General features: G+C 41.0%; 1 protein-coding gene across 4 annotated transcripts in view; it reads left to right on the forward strand.

The window, feature by feature from the left end:
- The window catches only part of SNCAIP (synuclein alpha interacting protein), a 76,190-nt gene that overhangs the window by 36,146 nt on the left and 15,666 nt on the right, over positions 1–24,378 (forward strand). For all 4 annotated transcript variants that reach the window (XM_040655838.2, XM_040655839.2, XM_424409.8 and 1 more), the window contains 4 exons: positions 8,983–9,839; positions 11,435–11,614; positions 18,262–18,375; positions 22,850–22,975. In XM_040655838.2, the coding sequence (XP_040511772.1) occupies positions 8,983–9,839; positions 11,435–11,614; positions 18,262–18,375; positions 22,850–22,975 (1,277 nt within the window). The remainder of the gene's footprint in view (positions 1–8,982; positions 9,840–11,434; positions 11,615–18,261; positions 18,376–22,849; positions 22,976–24,378) is intronic.

Consider the following 24,378-nt stretch of genomic DNA (forward strand, 5'->3'; position numbering starts at 1 on the left):
CACAAAGAGTTGAAGTTATTCATGCACTCAGTCACTTCAAGAGCAAGGAGAACAAGATAAAGAAAGCAAGAATAGCCCCTAAGAAACGTTGTGCTCTTTGTTCTGTTCATGACTACTGCTCAGCCAGAGTGGCAGCATCTCTATCTGCTCTCAGGAAGAAAAGTATCTTCTTTTTAGAGTAAAATGCTGACAGATAGCAGGATGAAGCACTGGTTGTGAGCTCTCCCTTAAAACCATGGGATACCGACAGTTATTGCGTAGTTCTGTTGTTTCATGATTGCCTCTGCAGTCAGACGTTTTTCAGTGATGATTTTAATTACATCTCCACTCATCCACTGCCTTGAAAAGGAGCTGGCAGAAGTAAATACAGGCATTGCTGGAAGACAGTAGCAGTGCTGGGGAGCCTGCCAGTAGAAGTTAATTCAGAGCTTTGTATATAATTCTGGAGGCAAAAAGTAGGTCTTTAGCACCGATAATAATATTGGAAAACTGGAAGCAGGACTGAAATCTGTTGGTTTTTTTTTTCACTCTACTTATCACTTGTGAGTTTATGGATTGGAAATGGTGCTCAAGTCTATTCATTTTTTTTCATAATCACTGAATACGCACACATAGAGTTGTACAGGAAGATATCACTTTACGTCTCTGCACAGACTTCATTGAAATATCAGTGGAGCTGCATCAGTAAGCACTGTGTTAGGCTCAAGCTGTTGATTTTTCGTATTGCCTCCCATGCAGCCTCCTGCCTTCATAGATCATTAAGGAAGATCCACAAATAACTGCTACTGTTTGCTATTTTTGATGAGGATAAACTATATTATATTAACGTGCATAATGTTTTCTGCTATTTTGTGTCTGTATTTTAGTGGCAATTTAAGTAATTGCACGGAGAAAAACAGATTTTTCAAAGAATTTGTTCATCTTCTTGACTTATGTGGACGCCTGTATTGTTAGAGCTTAGACTTTTTTCTCTAAAACAGAGACCATTGTGGAAGTAGAACTCTACAGGAATTATTTGTTAAAGGAATTGAACTATAATGTGTTAGGTTGTCAGACTAGACATACCAGGAGCCTAAAAGCCTAAAGAAACAACAGCCTATTTCAGCCTTAACTCAGAAAACACATTTGGTGCACTAAGGCAACTAAGCAAGAAGTGTAGGTAAAATAAGCTTCAACTTTAACGTATACATAAATATGAAGACAATCATTTTCATCCCAAGATTGATATGACAAATTTAAAGGACAGTTCCTCTTTCTGGAATTACATTTTTTTAATTACATGGCTGATTATATGGAGGCATAACTATTCCCTGCTCTCAAGTGAGTTTAGTAAATAGCCCTGTAAGTACCATTGTTTTTTTCCACATTTGAACTAAACATTGAGTAACGTGTTAGTAATAGACGAAAGTGTTTGATTATGTCTTCCTAATTGTTCTGAACACTTCTAATCCTAGGAAAACATACTGGTGTCTACCAGCCAGTATCCTTGCTCATCCATCTCTGTAAACTTTTCGTCAGGTTTTTTTAACTGTTTCTTTCTGTCTCTTACTTTTGGTCACATTTCTTTTGGATGAGGACAGGTTAGAAAGCTGGAGGGATATTACTTTCCCCCATGCAGTCCTTCCTCCCCACACTCACTCTGCCTTCTCCCCTCCCTTTCCATACTGGCTGGCTGTCAACACGGGAGCGTGCTCTGTGCAAGATGCGTGTGGAAGCTGTGCAATACAAATCTCAGCACTGACTTCTCTGTGTCCTTCCTCAGAGTAAGGGAGCTCTGACTCAGGAAACTTCCAGGGGACTCCTGGAACCAAAGTATGTCTGCCATTGCCTCCAGATTACGAGACAAACTGTTTTTAGGATGGGAGAGAAGCTGTAGGCCAAAGGTGTAGGTGTAGGATTTGCAGGACAAATCCTGTTTTACCCACAACGATGTGAGGTTGAGGATAATCGGCTTTTCTTCCATCATGCTTCAAGAGAATGATCTCCATAGCTAGAATAATAACCACTAAGAAGGACGTTGTTCTTCTTCAGAAACAGAGAATTGAAGAGTATAATCTAAATATCAACCCTGTTTTTTGTTTTTTGTTTTTTGTTTTTTTTTTCTGAAATGAAGTGTTAGCTGGCCTGCCCATTGATTTCTGGCAGCAGAAATCAGTCCTTTATGCTTCTGTTATTAAGCATGAAATTGCTTGCTTTCTCTCTGGGCAGATTTTCTACAGCTGCTTGAGCAAATGGTTCAAGACATCTCACAGAATCATAGAACACCCTGAGCTTCAAGCAGTCCTCAGGGAGAATCATCAAGTCTAACATCTGTTTTTCAACAGACTTCCATGAACCATGTCGCTGTGCTGAAGAGTATTCTGTCAGCTACAGTGACTTTTGATTGTCCTTAAATGTGTGTCTCAGATATGAACTGTATTTCACTTTGGATCTTTTTTTTGCTTGTAGATAAAAGCAAGTTCATCTTTAGGGTCCAACGGTTACCTTACTGCGGAGCCCAAAGCCACCATTACAAATCCACAAAAGAGTTCAAGAGATAGGTTTTCTATTTAACAAGATGAAATTAGTATAAGATGCCAAGGAACATAATATGGCAGACAGTTTCTATCATCTCAAGCTCTTGGTTGTTAACAATAACAAAAAATTAAAAGTAAGATTTGATTTTGAGGCAAAGTATTTCTTCATTGAGACTCTTACTAATGTCCTCATGACCTAGAAAATATGTACTGTTATTTAAAAGGACAAATTATTATTTATCCCTGTTTCTGTCATCTCTAGACCCTTTCTTTTTTTTTTTATCCCACTTAAATGGGATACAATGCCACATTCGTTTTATCAACGCAGGGTTGTTCTTTAATTCAGACTCTCCTGCCTTGAAGCTTACATGAAAGAAGTCTAAAATGCGCTCTTGAAGGTTATTAATATATTAAAACTGTAAAACAGTGCCACCTTCTGTTAAAATTGTTAAATATTATTTCAGTTATATTAATGAAATCATTATAGGTAGTTATTCAGAACTAGCTTTTACTATATATTGATATGCAAGGGGCATCCCTTCCTGCACCTCTTGGAGCTTCCATATTGCTGCTAGCGTTGGAGCTGAATGAATGTTGAGAAGTGTGAGAAATTTTCTAACGATTTCCCTCATGTAGACAACACCTTGCTGTCTGCATATGAAATCAGAATCTCAGTGCTCTATATGGATCTGGAATGAGTACAAGACTTAATTGATTCAAGATGCTCTGCTGAAGTCATATTGCAAGGAAGACGGTCAGGTATTATTTATTTCAGAGGACAGTAAAATTCCCAGTGTGGACCTTTTTATATATGTAGTGACCCCAAGTAACTATGGAGTGATCCAGTGCTATTAAAAAATAGGTATGGGCAGTTCTCAGTGGTCATCTCGGACTTCATTAATGGTGATGACTGAAAGTAGAGGAAACTCCAAGTTTTCCTTGTGAAGTAGGAAGTATTTCAAATAAAGTCATTTGAATGCATTCGTCCTTCGGTGGCAACAGAGCCAACCTAGCAAAGTTTGCTCTTACAAACAATCATAGCCTAAGTGTTAAAGAAGCTCTTCATTGTGTTCTCAGCAAGGGCAGGGAGTATGTCCCTGTATTTTCAAATACTTACGAAAAGCTCTTGTGGCAAAAGCTGTCACTTCTTCTGTCTTCTGTCAGTTTTACACGTCATTTCCAGTCTTGCTATTACCTGCAAAAAGGAATTGTTCTTTCAGGGTCGTTACATCTTCCTTTGCAGAATAACTAAGTCAGAAAGCAGATCTGAAGGATATATTGTCCAACTTCCTGCTCAGAGTAGGTCCAGTTACAACAGTTTGCTCAAGGATCTATTTTCCAGATGGCTCCTACAATAAAGAGCTTTGCAACCAGGATACTTCGAGAAAGTGTTATTAGGGAAGCAATCATAGTAATAACCATATTCAACTTCAGAATTTCATAGACCTTTGGAAGACCAACTAGGTATGATTAGATCAGGAGATAGCCTTGCCATATTGTAGGACTATCAAATTCAGAGCTCGAGCAAAATACAACAGTTCTCCATTACTCACAATTTTCCTTCTGTTTTCTGACTGTGTAGATATGGATTTTACAGAAAACAAAGGCTGAAGTACAGAAAATTTAGAGTTGCCAGAGTCTAACTCAGATCACCGGGCAAACATAGCATCAGTGTCATTGATGACTGATAACCATTTGGATAAAAGGAAGTCATGCAGTTCTTCTGCTGGACAGTGGTTCAACACAGCTGACCGTAAGATCGTGCTGTCTATCCTGAGAGGAGATAGCCAGCTAAAAGGGCTCCATGGTGATATAAGAGCATAATGAGGATCACCACTTGCCACCCATAGAAAAAGAGGAATGATTTAATAAGCCTTTTCAGTCGCATTAAACAGAGGTCTATCTGTCTAATGATCTAGTGGAACAGCATGGATTCAATGCCAAGTGATGTAAAATTGACCCTTATCTTTACAGCCATTTCCTGCTTGCCTGTAACGCTTCCCATTTTATATCCCAGCTGTTCATTAGTAGCAGTCATGACTGCAGACCGTTAGTCAAAGCATTAGTCAAAATGAGACCTCGGTGATGGTGACAGAAACACACTTCTAGAGGTCTGACCATTTCATCAGGTCTACAGCCAGTCACTGTCCCGCAAAGGTGAACTGTTCTGGGTTGTCTGCTAGGTGGATCCATGAAGATCTGGCGTGGATCATCTACAAACAACGCTCTGCATTATGGTCAGTTTCATTTGGACGTGCACTGTTTGGTATACAACCCCTTGTCACCTTCTTGTGTTAAAAGTGCTGTAAACATCAGGAACCCATCAGCAGTTAAAGAATATTACTGGGCCCTTATGCCAGGGAGACAGGCTCTTCTGTGAACTTCAGAAGTGAATTGCATCCGTAGTTTCCGTAGAAACCTGAAGTAAAAGATTTGCTCTTTATTATTTTCATTAGAGTCAAGACAGCTTAAAGGTGTTCTAATGTCTGGCTGCAGGTTGCATGTATCCCAGCTCTGCCCTCTTAATTGCCCGTCCAAATTCATCTGTGCCCTGGCTGATCTTGATGGTTGGACAAAAGGCATATCGTTACTCTCATTTTTCCACAGGCAGTCATATATATCAGATAAAACTCTCCATCATAGCTCCCCACACCCTCAATACTTAAATAACATTGAAAAATACTCTGAGGTCAACAGATGCTTCCAACTGGAAACTTGTTATAAGGATCTCTCTGGGCAAATTCCTAAAATCAAATATGACAAAGAGATCGAATTGTGAGAGAAGTTCCTTTTACATCACCCCTTTCCTAAATACTTGCCCTCCACAATTCCGGGGTGCCTCTAAGTGAGTGAAACTGTAAATATGCCTTTCAGGCCTCTTTATTCAAATGTTGTGTTTCCTCTTCCTCAAGGCAAGCACAGAGCATAATATATGGTGAAGAACCACTTTCACAAATTTGACCCTTCCAGGTTTTCCTCAGGTATTATTTCCTTCCATGCTGAGGAAAATCTTCAGTACCTCAGGTCTGTCAGACCTACACTTCTACACTGATGACGATGAAAAGCCTTTCCGGCTTTTCTGTTCCTCTCCTTGTCTACTACTTAGCACAACAGTGGGATCATCCAAGTCTCCTATCTTAGCATCTAGGGAAAAAAAAAATGACAACACTGTTGGAAAAAATAAATTTTGTCATTACCATTTTACATTTGAAGTATTGGTGCATGGAAGAGGTATGGCTTATCCAAGAACATACCAGAACTATTTGTCACATTCTGGAATCGCATTAGCTGCTCCACTTTCTGGTCCGTTGCTTTAAGCTCAAGACAACTTTTATTGCTGTTTATAAAAGAATCAAACAGTATTTATTTGACCCAGACATTCAGTGGCCCTTGCCCGAGCTCATAAGTGTGGAGAAATGAATGAGAGGCTTTTCCTCAGGAGCAGCTGTTGAAGACCATGCACATATCTCCTGCCCTACCTACGTTATTTTGGAAGACACAGACGTTGCTTGCTTTTGCTTTCTCCAAGAGCAAGCAACTGAAAACAGGATGGAGGTGTGTCTAGCAATGCCCTGCTCCTCTCTGGCCAATGCTCTCAGTGTTCTGTAGGGGGAAACCATGCTGTAAGTGCCTCAGCAGTAATGCAGAGCATACAGCATCCAGATGCTTTCCTCCCTACTGCTTATGTGGTTTGGTGCCATGTTCTAATCCTTTATTAAGTGCAGCGTACATTCATCATCCCAATTAAGCACAGAACACATTCGTAAGCCAGTAGAAAGACTGGTAATTGTTCCAGGTGCCCCAGTTTGCTTCTCTGGAGATGGCCTTTGTGAAGAGGTGCTCCTCCAATATGCTGGGAAGAAAAGCAATGAAGAAATGCAATTGCTTTACTCCACTCTAGTTGTGATGGAATAAAAAAGAAATGTATGGCTGTGCAATGGCCCAGGGTAGATTTGTTGCAAAGGTCGTAGCTTCTTGGTGGTGTCTGATTTAACAGTTTTATCAACGGTGGTTTCTGTAAGTGCTTGTTATTAAGGCTAGAAAGTGGAAAAAGCAAAGCAGCAAAATAGATGCAAGCTTATAGAAAGTGACGACAAACAAAATGCTGATGCCTTTCCCTCTGTCTAGACCCCTGTGTTGAAAACAGTGTTTTCATAAAACTCAGACAGAATTCATTTCCATACTGAGTGCTTAATAGTTCCTGTCAGAACAAAACAGCTGGGAAACATATGGTATCCATTTGCCTGTATCACTTGGAAAAAATTTCACATGTAAATAAAACCAACATAAAAGTGTAGGCCTTTGAACCTAGAATCTTATACAATACATAAATAAGTCAGTACAGTGCGTTCTTTGTATTGACCCACAAAGTTACATGCCTTCTGATTATCATTATTTTTATTTCTTTTTCGGAAATGTATTCTTAAGCACTTCCAAAAGTATTAAGGTAATTTTCAGACATCCGTTAACTACTAAGCTGTGCTAATCTTTCACTTCAAACGTCAATGCTGCACTGAAAGCCTGTGTATCTGTTTCCCTAGGAAGGTGTTCATGGCAAGTTGTGTGTTTTGACCACAGATTAGATCCCACTGATATGCTGTTAGCATGTGTAATAAATCTACCATGTTTAAGCTGCATTCTTGACTTTGAGAGAGCATTAACTCTTAGTGTGCAGTAAGTGGAGCACAGAAAGGAGAGACTGCCTAGAGGTTTTAGGGAATTTAGTGCTGCCCCTCTACTGAAACTAACAAAATAAAGAAAACTCTTTATCAGAGTTCAGCTAATTAGAGAGAACATAAATTTCACCAACTGGAACTGTAGGGAAGAGGGCAGGCCTGATAGGGTTGAGAGTTCAGGTGCTTTGAGCTTTCTTCTCTGCAAGTCAGATTCACTGGTCAAACTCCAATGTGCTGAAATAAAGCTGTGGAAGGTCCAGAGCTATAGGTGAGTGTGTGTGTGTGTGTATATGCTGATGTGTGTGCATGCATACACATCGAGGGATGGAAAATTGGACTGAGAAGCCCAGCAGGCAGAGGAGAAATGGAAAAAGAAACATTACACCTGAGTAAGTAGGTGTTAATTTTCAGATCACACAGCCATAGAATAGTTTATGTTGGCAGGGACCTCCTGAAACCACATAGCCCAGCCTCTCTGCTAACTCAAGGTCAGCTAGAGTAGGTTGCCCAGGACCACGGCCAGTGGAATTTTAAGTAGCTCCACAGACTGAGACTCTGGACAACTGGTTGCAGGACCAACATCACAGCAAAAAAAAAAAGCAATTTCTTCTAAGTGAGGGCACAGAGCTGCTGCTTCCCATCTCGTATGTTCAGATGGCAGCAGAGCTGAGCGCGTATCTCTTGTCTGGTCAGTGAGCGCCACTGAGAAGAGCCTTGGCTCCCCAGTGCAAGAATATGAGTGCACCAGAAGTGCACTCAGCACCTATGGTGTGGTCTTGCTGAGGCTGAGCAGAAAGGAAGGTTCACCCCTCTTGACTTTCTATTTTGATGAAATCAGGATTTCTTAACTCTCATGTGAAAACGATACGAATCTTCCAGAAATATCAGCCCTTAAAATGCATATTGTTGTTGCTGTTGCTAAAACAGAGAATTTTTTTTTACCAAGCCTTTCGTTGGCCTCCCGTGAAAGGCATCTTATTGTTCTGCAGCATCTCTGTGCAATTTGATATTTGCAAAAAGCAGTGCAACCAAGCATAGCTGGGCAGAGCCACTGGTGTCCATTACTTGGTTCAAACTGCTCTATTTATAAATGATCATAGAATCATGGAATCACACTATGGCTTAGGTTTGAAGGCCCTTAAAGGTCACTGAGTTCCAAACCCCGTGCCTCAGACAGGGTTGGCACCCACCAGATCGGGCTGCCCAGGGCCCACCCAACCTGGTCTTGAATGCCTCCAGAGCACCCACAGTTTCTCTGGGCAGCAGTGCCAGTGCCTCACCACCATCTGAATAACAATTTCCCACCTGACATATAGCCTAAATCTCCACTCCTTTGTTTTAAAGCCATTCTCTCTGTTCTGTCATTATCAGATGATATAAAACCTTGGCTTCCCTCCTGTTGATAAGCTCCACTCAGGGTACTGGAAGGCCACAGTGAGGTCTCCCTGGATCCTTCCCTTTTCAGGCTGAACAAGCCCAGCTCTCTTAGCCTTTCCCCATAGGAAAGGTGCTCAGCACTCAGATCATCCTTGTGGCCCTCCTCTGGACCTGTTTAAGACTACAAAAGCTTGATGTCTATGTTCTGTTTGAAGGTTGAAGCTCTAGAGTGTCAAATTCTTCAGCTCTTCTCATAGAGTTGCAATTAAATCTGCTAAGGTACGAATGAAATACGGTACTGTGTTATTCAGGTTTCTGGTTCTTAGCCAGGTATACCTTTGAAGCATATTATTATCATGCCACTCATCTGGGAATGATAAGCAGTTCTAAGTCATATTCATCTATTTCTCTAGTTTCCAGCAGCAGCTGGAACTGCGGAGGCTCAGCTCTTATCGGAAATGCACAGAAACCGACAGGAATTGCAGATGCATGCAACAAATTCAGACCAGTGAAGAGGGTTTCCCCATTAAAGCATCAGCCAGAGAGCTGTGAGAACAATGAAAGTGATGACCAAAAGAACCAGAAGGGTGAATACCAGAAAGGCAGCGAATCTCAGCCTGCACCTCCAAATGACGACCAGAGCCCAGGAGAAGGAGAAAACCTTAAAAGTAAAAACATCGAGCCCACTGTTCTGCTTGGGGAGCTGGAGCACTACGACCTGGATATGGATGAGATTTTGGATGTGCCTTATATTAAATCCAATCAACAGCTCGTTCCTTTCACCAAGGTAGCTCCAGAGAAAAAGACTTTCGGTGTATCTTCAACAGTGAATGGTGTTAGTGGCAAGACCTGCTCTACAGAGAGCACAGAGCCTGCTGGGGTGACACAGTTCTGTGTTCTCTCTCCTGTGAAAGGCTCTCAGCTGAGAAAAACCCAGCCCATTGTCCTCGATCAGCACAAGCATTTAACAGAAGAATTAGAGCTTTCCCAGCCTTTGGCGAAGTGTAGCTCAGTCCATGAAACCGAAGCCCAGGGCAAAGGGTTCCTCTGTAGGACATTTGTTGGTCCTCAGGCTCATAAAACTGAGAAGACTATGCCGAACTGCCATCTAAGGACTTTTCACCTGCAGACAACAGTGGCAGAGAGCAAGCAGCTTGAGGAACTGAATATGAGCTGGAGCAGTGCAGGGGGGCCAGAAGAGAGGAGTGAAGAGGTGAAGAAATTTAAGAGCATCTTAAACATCGTAAAAGAGGGGCAAATATCATTACTGGTAAGTATCATCTTTTTTTTTTCGTAAACCACGTAGAATAGGGGAGTTCTGTGCTGTGGTTTGTTTCATTGGCAAAGCTTATAGAATGTGCGTTTTGCATCGCCGCTCTTTTTATCTTCTGTGCTCCTTAGAAATTGGGTGAATGGTCTTCCAAAGGGAAAGTTTTCACCTTTAAATCAAGTGCGTGGCAAAGATGAGACAGAAGATTGCTAGCTTATGTAGTAACCTGAAATCTTGAACAAGATAGGGGTGCTATCTGTGGAGTTCATTTGTACATCAGATTTTAATCTTAACTGGGTTTTGTTTTGCAAAACACTTGTGGGACGCCTTGTTCAATTATTGGTGGTTTATCTCAGTTGTTACTTAGGGGCTGACAGTGGGAACAGAGGGCCTTCTGTTGTATTCTGATTATTATTCAGGAGTGTTTATGCTGACTTGTTGCAGCAGCATTCTCAGGCAGGAGCTTTCTCTAACGCCTCATTGGCCTCTGACCCGTATGAAGTTTTCAGTAATTCCAGCTATGCGATCAGACACTGTCAGTGATGTTTCCCGGAGCAACAAGATGCAAGTGAGCACAGTGATGCGGGACACGTGATCCCCACTCAGAGTGGCTGGAGGAGGTCCAGCATCCGTAAAACTGTTTTTGTTGGATTTTTGTTTAGCTTCTCTGTTTATCAGCCTAGCTCAAGCACAACGGCGTGCCATTAGCATAGCAGCAAAAACAAAGGCAGACATTCAAAGACTGGGCAGGGACTGGAGAGTATATTAGCATGCTCTGTGGGAAATAAAAGTAGAGAAAATTTACCCCAAATTGTGAAATGTTGGTAACTGGTAAAAACAAAGCAGACAAACAAAAAATAAGGGCAAAATAGGTAGGTGGGTGGGCAGAAAACACGTATTTTTCTTTCCAAACAGGTCAAAACCTCTGAGCGGAGAGTATTCTTCAGCGAGTGGTCTGGCAAGTCTGCACAGCTCTAGGAATTTACCACTGTTACTGCTGGAGTTTATCAATCCAATTGTTTTGTCTGAAAATTAGGCTTGGGCAGGAGTAGTGTATTAAGTCATGGTTGTGACTTGGGGTAAATATTCCAACAAATTATTTTTTTAGTGGAAACAAGCTACCAAATAAAAGACTTCCCGTGTTTTAACTGCGTTTTAGATTTAGATACAAGCAACATTTTAGGAGTCAGTCGTGGATGTTTCCTGTTCGATGACTCATAGTTATAACGCCAAAGAAGAAGAGATAGAGAAACCAACTGTAAATAGGAAGAACTTAGGAAAATGCAGATGTTTTTACCAGCTCTTTGTTGGGCAAAGTAACACAAGAAGCTAAAGCTACTGAAGATCTTGTGCTGCTGTATGCCATTTGTGCCAGGAAAGAAACTAAGCAGCGAATCTAGTCAGTGAGCAACCTGCCTCTGTCCTTTTGCTAATGGTAGCCAGGTGCTGTACAAATGAAAAGCTTCTGATTTTGGGATGTGTAAGAACGTACCCATGGGAAAATGTCTCTGTCTTGTATCTTGGGTTTTAAGGCTTCAAGCTCACAGTATCTTTTTATCCTTAGTTGTAACTAACATAACACCTTCTTTTAACAGCCACATTTAGCAGCGGATAATCTGGATAAGATTCATGACGAATGTGACAACAATCTGTTGCATGTAGCAGCATCAAAGGGACATGCAGAATGCCTGCAGCATCTCACTTCTTTGATGGGGGAAGACTGTTTGAATGAAAGAAACATCGAACAGCTAACTCCAGCTGGTTTAGCAATAAAGGTAACTCAGTCTCTGTCTCTACTGTAATGCGACGTAAGGGCAAATCAGCTTCTTTCTGTGATTTGAGTAGGTAATATATCCAGCAGGGTGTTATTTTTCAAGCTTCTTGTTAAATGGAAAAAGAACAGTACCACTTAAGCCAATAACTCCGTTACAATGTAAGATACAACATCATTTGTACAAATAACACTGGTGTTTTGTATGCTGTTGTCACCGAACATACATTCATACTTTAGTCAATTAACTGACTAAAAAATGGCAATGTTCATAGGAGCATTCATTTAATTCGTGCTCAGTGGAATCTTTAGGGAACATAAAAATTCTTACAGATATATGTGGGATCTTGAAAGGTAGATGTGAGCCCGTGTTCACAAAGCATGGAGTTGAAAATTCCTGGCTGTCTGGAACAGTCGCACCAAGGTTAGAATCTACATTTTTACAGAGCAACCCATAAGAAATGGCAAAAATCAGAGTGAAAGCTTACAGAGAAACCTACTGTATAGCAAAGCATGGAACTGGATGGTGTATCTTGCTGAAGTATCTCTGCTGAAGTAAAACCTGCTGTGTACTGGAGGCTAGTCATTCAGCCAAACTTACCCTGAGTCTTTAGTAAGTAAGGTTGGATGGTCAAAGACCATTCTTCTTAGCCACTGAGAACCTTAAGAAGAAAAAATGTTAGTGGTGGCGACTGTTCCTGATTTTTCATTCATTTTTAGTTGTTAGCCTCTTGGGAAACTTGAGGAACTGACAGACAACTGGTAGATTCCAGCCTGCAGGTTTGTATCTTGGAGAGGTCATTCCAACGACCCGGTGACCTCATACCGATCTCAGGGAATTTGTTCCATTTAATGAGAATAAAGTTAAACAGATAGTTAGCTACACTAATGAATTGCAATTATAAAAAATCATATATTTATCTTCAATACCCTGGCCGATGTCCAGCCTGAATAATTATAGTCTGCCAATTTGAAGTCTTACAGATTTACTTGGAAATAGTTTTCTTTCTTGTTATTTCAGCATAGGTAGATAACACACGTATGATATAGTTGTGTTTGACTTCTTCTCCAGAACAATTGCTGTCTAATAATCAGTTCCTGTAAAAGTTCTCTAACCTGAGCATGCTTTGGCATTTCTAGAAAAACATGTAAACATAATGGAATTATTCATGTAAACGAGAGTGCTCAGGCCCAAGTGTTTCTAATGAAGACCTGCATGATGTCCAGGCTGGTCATGTGCAAGAGCCTTAAAGTGATTTGGCTTAACTAAATTATGCAGTTCTCCCAAAATACTCTGAAATCGAATAGAGTCGACTTTCTTGTTCATGTTGGAACTCAGATGATGATATACCATGTGGGACATGCATCTGTGTTCCACAAGAATAATGATTATCAGAATGAAAGAAAGCTTGCATGCAGGAGCATACGTTTCCACGACAGATCATTTCAGCAGACAATTCAGTGGTGACAAACAGCATTTGCCAATAAATAATGAAAATTTACAGCAAATTATTTTGATTCAGGACTTCTTTCCGACATTGAGCTACAAGCTAGAGAATGAAAATGTAATGGTATAGTGTGGCCAGCATCCTAGTCATACTGATGGCTTATTTTATATAACTGTGCAGAAACTCTCCATGAATTAGAAAAAAAATATATATGTTATGTACCAGGCACTTCTTTTTATTAATTCATTATATTAATTTTAAATGTATTTAAAGTTTTACGTGATTATGATACGAAGGAAAGTAAAACGCATTTATCATTTAGCTTTTTGCTTACTAATACTTGAATACCGATTTGGTGATGAAGATTTTTCTAACATGATGAAAAGAATACAAGTAATTTCATTGCTTAACTGCTTAGTGATACTCAGAGAAACAGAAGACAGTAGGTGAAGTAAAAGTGTGCACTTAAATGTGTATATGCATGCTTACATATGAAAGAAATAAATATAAAATTGATCGTTTTTTTCTTTCTTCCATATAATCTGAAATGGGTTAATAATTTTTAAATCCTTATCCTTTGTAAAAACAAATCTGGAACTTGAACTTGGTATTTCTTTGCACAATAGCTTCTTTCTTTTTATGCGTTCAGAAATCTTTCTATGTTCTTTCTGCTGGCTTGATTTTGACAGTACTTGAAATTATTGTTTTAGCTATAAAGAGTATGATACCTTCATGAAAATAATAGTTGAAGAGTGAAGTAGGAGCAGGTCAGAGTGTGCACTGTAATAAACTGCATCTGCTGAGGTATCACTGCTGAAAGGGCAAACTGCAGCAAAAGAAGTGCTGAAAACTCCTGCCTTTACACCAGCCCACCAGCAAGCTCTGAAGAAAATACATCCATCTATTTTTGCAGTACTCACATCCTGCTTCATAGAAACTTGCAGATAGCAGTAAGAGTGTGGATAGTACCTGTGAACTTCTGTGAGTGGGATGCAGAAGGTGTTCAGAACAAGAACCAACTCCTTGTTTGTGTTTGATCATGACTGGTACCACTGGAAGAAGGCTGAAGGGTCTTAGTAATTGGAGACTCTTTGCTGAGGCATCCGTCTGCCTCCCACACAACTTCTCTAGAGAGGTTTGCTGCCTCATGAAGAGGATATCAGGTACGATAAAGCTGGATGACTATTATCCCCTCCTGGTCTTTCAAGCCAGGAAATTGAAAAGTATCAAAAAAGGCTTTAGATCCCTTGGGAAGGTGTTGAGGGGACTGGGAGCACAGGTAGTGTTCTCCTCAGTCCTCAGTTGGAGACTGGGATCTGGGCAGAAGGAGTAAAAGAGGAGTTGCCCTCTATGGTAAAAAGTGACTAGGTTATGAGAAGCTCCTGCTCAGTAACAGTCATGAATAGGTTGAGAGCCTGTATGTTAAGATCAGGGATGGGACCACTAAAGGGCAGCTGGTGGTTGGGGTCTACGACAAGCCACCTGAACAAAGGGAGTCTACTGATGAGGCCTTCCTGCTTCAGCTGAAAGAAGTGTCACACTCGCAGACTCTTATCCTGATGGGGGATTTCAACCACCCATATTTCTGCTGGGAAAACAATTCGGTGTGGTGCAAGGGATCGGGATACTCCTGGAGTCCATCGATGACAACCTTCAGAGTGAGGTATTGGACAGATTCACCAGAGGTGAAACTGATGCCCACCAGTGTGGAAGAGATCATTAAAGACATCAAGATTGGAGGCAGTCTGGGCTGCAGTGACCATGCCTTGGTTGAGTTCACAAACTCAAGAAAAAAGGTCGTGGCAAAGAGTGAAGTCAGAACCCTGAACTTCAGGAGACCGATCATCAGGCTGTTTAAAGAATTTTTGGAGACCAGTGATGAGCGACGATCCTCAGGGATCGGTGCTGGGATGGTGCTCTTTAGTATCTTTATAGGTGATGTGGACAGTGGGATCAAGCACACCCTCAGCAAGTTTGCAGATGGCACCAAGCTGAGTGGTGCAGTTGATGCACTAAAGAGGAGGGATGCCATACAGAAGGACCTGGACAGGCTTGAGAGGTCGGTCTGTGCCAACCTCATGAAGTTCAACAAGGCCAAGTGCACAGTCTTGCTTCTGGATTGGGGCAATCTCAGGCACAGATACAGGTTGGGCATAGAATGGCTTGAAAGCAGCCCTGAAGAGAAGAGTTTGGGGGTGTCGACTGATGAAAGATTCGGCATGAGCTGGCAATGTTTGCTTGCAGCCCAGAAGGCCAACACTGTCCTAGGTTGCATCAAGAGAAGTGTGACCAGCAGGTCAAGGGAGGTGATTCTGCCTTTCTACTCTGCTCTTGTGAGGCCCCACCAGGAGTACTGCATCCAGTTCTGGGGCCACCAACACAAGAAGGACATGGAGGTGTTGGAATGAGTCCAGAAGAGGGCCAAGAAAATGATCAGTGGGCTGGAGCACCTCCCCTATGAGGACAGGCTGGAACAAAGCTGCCTACTCTTTAAGGATGCCTTTCTGAGAGTGCAGGAGGTCTCTGTTCCCCAGTACAGAAAAACCAGAAGGGGAGACAGGAAACCACCATTGCTCTGCAAGGACCTGATGGTCAAACTGAGGTTGAAGAAAGGCAAATACAGGCAATGGAAGCAAGGACGTGTCACCTGGGAAGAATACGAAGGTGCTGTCTAGACTTGCAGAGATGGGATCAGGAAAGCCAGGGCACAGATGGAACTGAACTTGGTGAGGAATGTTATTAACAACAGGAAGGGATTCTATAGGTACACTGGTCTGAAGAGACAGGCCAAAGAGAGCATCCCTCCTCTGATGATTGAGAAAGGACTACTGGTTATAAGAGATATGGAGAAGGCTGCGGTACTCACTAAGTTTTCTGCCTCAGTCTTCACTGGCAGCCAGGGTTCTCACATCCCTGAACCTCTTGGTGGGAAACTGGGGAAGAAAAATGCCCCCCACTGTACGGGCAGAGCAAGCCTGAGATTGGCTCATGAGACTGGATGTGTACGAGTCTATGGAGCCAGACAACATGCATCACAGGGTCCCAAGGGAACTGGCTGAGGTGGTTGCTGAACCAGTCTCCATCATATTTGAAAAGTCATGACTGTCAGGGGAAGTCCCAAAGGACTGGAAAAAGGGAAACATCAGTCTCATTTATGGGACAGGGAGGAAGGAGGACCTGTGGAACTACAGGGATGAGCAGGTGGTCTGAGACAGCCAGCACAACTTCACCAAGGGAATATCATGCCTGAACAATCTGGTGGCCTTCTGTGATGGAGTGATGGCACTGGTAGACAAAGGGAAGGCAACAGGTGTCATCTACCTGGACTTCTGCAAGGCCTTTGGCATGGTCGCCTGCCACATCCTCTAAATTGGAGATATATGGATTTGAAGGGTGGACTATTTAGTGAATAATGAATTGGTTTGAAGGTCACAGCCAGAGGGTTGTAGTCCTTGGCTCTGTGTCCAGCTGGAGGTGAAGGACACCAAGCAGTGTCCCTCAGCAGTCCATCTTCAGATCGGTACTCTTTAACATCTTTAACGTAGATGATGGGATCAAGTGCATCTTGAGCAAGCACGCTGATGATGCCAAGCTGAGAGGTGGAGTTAGTATGGCAGAAGTAAGGGATGCCATCAAGAGGGACCTTGATAAACCCAAAAGATGGGTCCGTGTGAACCTAATGAGATTCAACAGAACAAAGTGCAAGGTTTTGCACTTGTATCAAGGTGATCCCAGATGTGTGTATGGACTGGGAGAAAAACTCCTTGAGATTAGCCTTGAATAGAAGGTCCTTGTAGATGTAAAACTTAACATAAGCCGGCAGTGTGTGCTTGTAGCCTGGAAGGCCAGTGTTATCCTGAATTCCATCAGAAGAGGGGTGGCCAGCAGGGCAAGGGAGAGGACTATCCCTCTCTCCTCTGCCCTCAGGAGGCTCCAGCTGGAGTACTGCATCCAAATCTGGGGGCCCCAAAATGGGAAAGATGTAAAGTTTTTGGAGAGGGTTTAGATGAGGACCGTGAAGATGTTAAGAAGGTTGGAGCACTTCTCCTGTGATGACAGGCTGAAGGAGCTGGCATTATTCATTCTGGAGAAGAGAAGGCTGCAGGGAGACCTTGTTATGTCCTTGCAATATGTAAAGAGCTTATAAGCATGAGAGAAATCAACTTTTTACACAGGTTTATAGTGATAGAACAAGGGGGATTGCTTTCAAACTAAGGAAAGGAGATTTAGATCAGATGTCAGAGGGAAGTTTTTCTCTGTGGGGGTGGTGAGGTGTTCAAACAGGTGGCCCAGAGAGGCTGTGGATGCCCCATCCCTGCAGGTCTTTAAGGCCAGGTTGGATGGGGCCCTGAGTAATCTGATCCAGCCTTGATCTAGCATCTGGCAGCCCTGCCTGTGACATGGGGGATTGGAACTTGTTGATTCTTGAGGTCCCTTCCAACCCAAACCATTCTACCATTCCATGATTCTGTAATTCTATGATCACAGGTCCTAATTCATAAGGATTAAGTGTTCAGATGTGACATATACGAGGCCTGCTCCAAAAGTAATGCCTCATTTTTTTAATTACATTGGCCGACAATGTCCTAGGCAGAAGTTGGTGATATGGCAGTAGAGATCGAACCTTCCAACCAACACTCTACTACATTTTCTTGCCGTGAGACAGATGGCAGCATTGCTTTCAGAATGACCTACATAAAATAATTGCTTCATTTTGCATGCACTTAATTATTGATGAATGAAAACTAAACCTTATAGGGAAATGCACTGTTCACTGTACTTTGGCAAATGAACCTTAGCTTCAGACATTGAGTTTCACTGTATGGGTTGTAGAAACACGTCTACGGTTTTGTTCTTTATGCTCTGAGAGTATCTAAGAGGCATCAGATTGTGTGTGTAGTATTATTTCACTCCCTCCTTAACTGATCTATGATCAGCAGATATTCTGTACTAACATCTTTACTCAGCTGTACTATTAGGAGTGAGAAGATGGAAATCCCAGGGCAGGTATAAGCTGATGGCATATTGTAAATAACCAAATTATATTTGATCCGTAATACTTGAGAACAGATAAAAGATGACCTTTCAGAGAAACTGGAATTTCCTAACATACTAATAATTCTAACTAGCTTTTTGCTGTTAAGTAGATGTGTTTGGATCGAAACAGATAAGATTTTTAATTTTTTTTTTTTAATTTCTTTAGAATGGTCAGCTGGAGTGCGTTCGGTGGATGGTGAGTGAAACAGAAGCTATTGCAGAGCTAAGTTGCTCGAAAGATCACCCAAGCCTTATTCATTATGCTGGCTGCTATGGTCAGGTATGATTTTCGCTTTTTCAAAAAGATTATTGACCTATTCACATAGGAATTTCAGTCTAGAGAATCTTTATTACTTTGTGGTTCTTAAACACAGGTGTTTGTAATTAGTTCAAACGTTGAAAGAACTTTTCCCACTTTATCTCTGTGTTGTTTTTTTTTTTTTCAGTATTCTTCTTCTTAAGTCTTTTTTTTTTAACTTTAAGCAATGGTTTGGGGGAGATTAGCTGGATTATTATGGCAGCCTATCAGTCCCATGACCATTAGGTGCATTTAGCATCGTGATCCCTTAAGGATCTCTCAGGACACATAAGAAAATCATCAAACTTTTTGGATAGTTCAGATTCTTTTTCCAGGGGAGATTAATCTTAAAAAAAAAGAAGAAGAAGAAGAGGAAGAAGAAAGAAAGAAAGAAAATTGGCATGTTGGGGCAGTTTAGGAATTCATTATACTGGCAGTGAAGCGAAGCGTGGCGAAACTTGAACATCATCCATCCGTTTTATTGAGAATTACGTATAAAAATATGTTGCAAACCAATCCTGTTCCACACCTAGCATATATATAAATCTGATCATGAGAAACCACAGAAGTACAGCATTTTGGTACTTGGCTAATGTCTGGGGAAACATATACCACTCAACTGCACCACGTTCTCCTGTTACAGTCTGCTTTTCCTAAACAGACCTTGCAATAACCCTTCTTCAAAAGACCTCCTCTAGAATGTACTGTACGAGGGATAGTAATTGGTTATTCTTCTCAAATATTTTTGGAAGATGAGCCACTCATATCACCCATTTTCTTCAAAAGACATTAAGGAGAAACGCAGAAAATACACTGTTGTTGTGCTAATGCTGCTGTTGTTTTAAAGCAACAAGCAACATGCTGATCCAAAGACACTTAGCTTTCTCTTTCCAGTGCAAGCATGGTTGTCTCATTCTGTGCCATAAAAACATCGTGGCATGTTTCTGCTGTTAACTGATTTTTTCCAAGCAGAGATTTACGGAGCAGGGTAAAAGAGGAGCATATCTGGAAGGCTGTGAATCTGGAAGTCCACTCTTTATCTTGCTGCTTCCCAAGGCAATACAGACACCTTTGTTCCCATGCTGTGCAAACTCCTCTGTTAACTCCTTGCTCACCTGCTGTGCAGATGTCACTAGTGCAAATTAGCAATCTGCTGGACATACGGATTAATTGTGTCCTGCTTTCTGTAACAAGTTTGGCTTATAAAACTTCCACTGAATATAAGGAAGCTGGGAACCCCATCAGAACTGGATTTGAGTAAAGGCTGTTACTAGAAAGAAAGTTTGGAAGAGAAAGCTTCATATGAATTTAGGTTCGTGTCTTCGTTTCACTGGCCCAATTTTTCCTCATGTCTAAAGATGTTGATACAAACTAAATCCAGTGAACCTCATTGTTGTGGTTTTTTTTTTAGTGAGTTATGCTGTCTACTTTCAGGAATAGATCTGGCAGACTTAATCCAGATATTCTACTTTCAGGAACAGATCTGGCAGGCTTAATCCAGATATTCTTTTCAGAGCAGAATGGAAGCTCCATCAGTTAAGAAACACCAGATACAGTTAACCATGCATGAAATGTAGAAAGGTGATACAAAAAACGCTGCCAAATTTTAGATAGATGTTAGATGAACGCCAAAGGAAGTTCACACGTAATGTCAGCTTTTTATTATTATTATTTTTTAATTTTTTTTGTAATCTATAAATGTCTTGCAAACATGAAGGAATGCTGAGGCTGAAGAGAAGCCAGATTATCTTGCCCAACTGTGTTAGGAAGAAAAAAGGTTTAGATATTCAAATGTGTAGTTGGCACTATCCTCAAAGTTTTAATTTATTTTACCATTACTTACATGAGAGATAATCCATGTAAACACTGCTCTTGGCAGAATTACAAGAGTAATATTTTTACAAGGAAGACCTGTTACTGAATCATTTTCTATGAGTCAGCCCATCCATTGTTTTCCCAGGCATTAGGCATGCACACTGTATTTTTCTTGAATAGCTATCACTTAGAATGGGCAGCAGAAGTGAGTTCATAGCAAAGCTCCTATGTTAAAGATCATGAAACCACAGCCATGGCCAGACTCCAAAAGCATCTCAACACTGCTATATTTTGTCCAGTGAGAGAGGAACCATATATGTTCAACTAATGGAAGAAGGGCTTATAATCAGCCTGTAGCCTGGTCTGCATACCTCCTGCCAAGGGTTTCTTTAAGCATGAGATCTTGCAAGGAGCAACCATGGTTGACAAGGCTTCCCATAACAGGTAGTTGGTGCATGGCACATCATGTATCTTCTGATTCTGCCACAGGCACATGTATTTAGTCCTGGCTTTGAAGAGCTATAGTTTCTTTCCGACATGAACTACACAGGTAAGAGACATAGTGTGGAGGAATGCCAAGTGTTTGTCACATTCAAGTGCAAGGTGAACCAGGAGGGGCTTCAGGGAGCCAGAGCTACAGCATGACTGATGGCCTAGAAAGGTTTTTGTGTGCCTCTTGACAGTGGCGTACTGCTGCAGATCACAATGGGCTGGTATGTAGAGTATGTAGCACGGACACACAAACACACATTTATGCCCTTCAGGATGTTTGCCTTCACCTGTTCGTGGTCATATGTCTTTTCATGCATGTCACAGTTTTCAATTCAAAAACCTAGTATTTACTGGGAATTTATTAATTAGTCAATATCAAGTAATGGGGCAAAGATTAGCTGTAGAGTCGGTACACTTCAGCATGCTAAGCCTTCCATTTGTAGTCCATTTAACCATTTGGACAGTTGTTATTAACTGTTCTTCCTGTTTCCAAAGCCAGCCGATGGAGCCAAAGTCTGCAGCTTGTCCCAAAACAGAAAATGTGTTTTATTATATTTTCCCAGATTTTATTTTTATAGGGAAGTTTGCGTTCTTGTTAGGTCTGAAATATGCCAGGGTGATATTAACCACTGCTACAAAGTAAGACTGTTGAAAGTCTGAAAATTATCAGATATGCTGAATAATTTGACAGTATTTATCAGGTCCTCTTACACAACAAGTATGTGATCATTTTACATCATCAAAACCTTACAGATAAATGTTGTTATTCTTCATCTTGTCTGAGTAAATCAAGTTGATGATGTTAAGTCTATTTGCCCTCCTCTTCCAAATATATAAGCGTTTCTAAAGCAATGAATACTTTAATATGTGATTTTTCATCCTTCTGTAAGTGAAGAATACAGTTGTTTTCCCTGTGTTTGTCACGTCAAAGATACAGCTGTTAAAATACAGAGTCGTCTGGGGGAAACACAGACTATTTCAGCAGGCCTCTAACGTTGTGCTTGTGATCAGTTCTGAGTTCCCCCAGTAGAGATGATGTCACTGAGTTACCCATCCCAGTGCTTTATTTCTGTGTTGATAGAATAATTTACTAAAAAACATAATTTGCTCCATGCTGATTGGGATCGTGCTCAGTATTTTGAAGTACAGACCGTGCTCAATATTTTGCTTACTGGAGAAACGTATTCTGAAAAAATACACAATTTCTAGGCTATGGTTGTCTTCCAGTTCTGCAGAGGAATTTCACTAAAATATTATTCTTTTCATTGTTAGTGCATGAGCAACATTCACAGGAGTAACGCAATCCTCCTGTGCTGCTCTCCAACACCACAGGCATCTCCAGAAATTGCTCAGAGGTATTTTTAAAGGGATATGTGATCTCAAGTGGTCTCTCTGTGTTGGCTATCAGCTGTCTGTGCCAGTTATATCAGCTGGCAAAGGAATATAAATACCTATTCCTTTACCCTGTAATAAAAAGTAATTGCTGTTAAGATGAAGTACAAAGAAGGTAAGTTCCACACTCTGAAGCGGAAAGCAGAGATTCAGGTGCTTGAGTGGATGGAGTTGCTTCGAGGACACCTGAATAGTTCCATCTTTCCCCTAACAAGTCAGTGCACTGACAGAGAGTTCAGGGTGGCAGACTGCCTGATTTTAGTTCTGCTGCTTCCCTTCTTGCACAGTAGTCAAGAGCTGGGGCACGACGACAGGTCTGCTCAACGTGGTGATCCGTTCATTCTCCTGTTTTAGTTTTCCAAAGATGCTTACGAAGTTCCACCAAGTGTCAAAAGCAGTTTTTCAGGTTGGCATGCAAGCTGTGGTGCTTCAGGTGTCCTTTCCATATGGGAGTGCGTGCTTTTCCATGTGCAGTCTGTGAAAATGTGTTACTGTAATGCAGTATCTTCTTATAAAACAACTACAGTATTGTGGTGTATTGCATTGGGGAAAAAAATAAAAGCACCTAAAAGCAGACTTTTGATAGACCAAGTCCTGGAGAGGTAAGAGGGACTGAAAGCAAGGTCTTACAAAAGCAGTTATTGGTCAGTGCTGGTACCAGATGACAGTACCAGATGACAGTACAGCATTCCTCTGGTACCTGTCCATTTTTATTATTCCTTATCTTATGTGGCATCTTTTTCACCCCTTCTCTTAGGAGAAAATCCTCCTATGGCTTCTTCAGTTTATGCAAGAACAAGGGATTTCACTAGATGAAGTTGATCAGGATGGAAATACTGCTGTTCACATAGCTGCTCAACATGGCTATCTTGGATGCATACAGGTAGAGTATTATCTATATCAGAAATCTAGTTTAGATCAAATGGATTTTGAACTATGAGCTACTGAACTATTAAAATGTTTATAGGAAATTTTACACATGGAAATAGTTATTGATACCTTAAAATATACTGGAAGAAACAAGTAGAACTCAGACTAAAATACCAGAAGGTTTTTTGTTTTTTTTTTTTTTAATTCTGTTCTTAATTATCCTATTGTAAACCTAAAATAAACACTTTGCTAGAAGAAAGCATGATTATTTAGTTTATACACAAGCAGTTAATACATGTGTTGCTCTGTTAAAAAAGGGTAGCCAATATAGATATGATCTTCTTGATGACTTTGATATTTCCCTTGTGTTTCTTTTTCCAATGAGAAGTTGTAGCTCCTCTTCTTAGCAAAGTCTTAACTGATGCAATTTGTCCTGCATGGAAGGATTTCCACCTTGAGCAAACCATCCTTTCCAGAGTTGTAATGTTTTAATATATCTACGATAAACATAATAGTGTGATACTGATTTCTTAAACAAATCAGATTTGCCATGAAGAGCAATATAGCTTTGTTATTCAGAGCTGCTTTAAAGGGAGCTTGACCTGATGAGAGAAGGCTTGTATGGCTACAGTGCTTCTGAGAGCCAGATCTGGATAAACCAGCTTGGATATCTCTCTACAGCACCAGTGTTAAGTGTAGACAAAGCAAAAACACTGTATGGTTGTAGTGGATGGTGAGGTCCAACCATCTTCACTTTGTCTTGAATCAAAGAACACAGATGTACCCTTTGTCCATCAGAGTCAACAGAACCATTAGTCACAGAAGTAGACTGTAGTATTTGGTGAACCATTAGTCACAGAAGTACACTGTAGTATTTGGTGTTGAGATCACTTTGAATGAAAGCTGTTTGGAGAAGAAATGGTAATAGGATTAATTCAGGCAACTAAAAAAAAAAAAAAAAAAAAGATATTTGAGAAACAAATTAGCTATTGGAAAGCAGCTTGAAGAGTAGATCATCGTGTTCCAAACTATATGAGTGCTATTTGCAGATTCATAACTCCTCCTGCTTGTTTTTCTTTATTGGCAAGTTAATCTTAGGTTTTTTTTTTTTACGTTGGATACAGTTCAAGAGTGTTGATAAGTTTCCATTCCTCTTCTTGCTCAGCAGATATTAAGGTCTCTGTACTTGCTGTTCTGAGTCAACAAGGTCACTCTAAACCTTAGCAGGCCTCATCTGCTCCTGAACAATTCAGTCACCCTAGGTGGAGGTCAACCACCCACTCTTTCTATGAGCTGTTGTTTTGCCTAAAGAATAGAAGCTGACGAGTACTTCAGTATCTTTTAAAGAGATGGTAGAGAGTAACCCAGCAGCTGTAAAGCAATGAGATGTTTCCCAACATCAAAAGAAAAGTGTTT

The sequence above is a fragment of the Gallus gallus genome, chromosome Z (assembly GCF_016699485.2).
Source record: "Gallus gallus isolate bGalGal1 chromosome Z, bGalGal1.mat.broiler.GRCg7b, whole genome shotgun sequence".
NCBI classification, from domain to species: domain Eukaryota; kingdom Metazoa; phylum Chordata; class Aves; order Galliformes; family Phasianidae; genus Gallus; species Gallus gallus.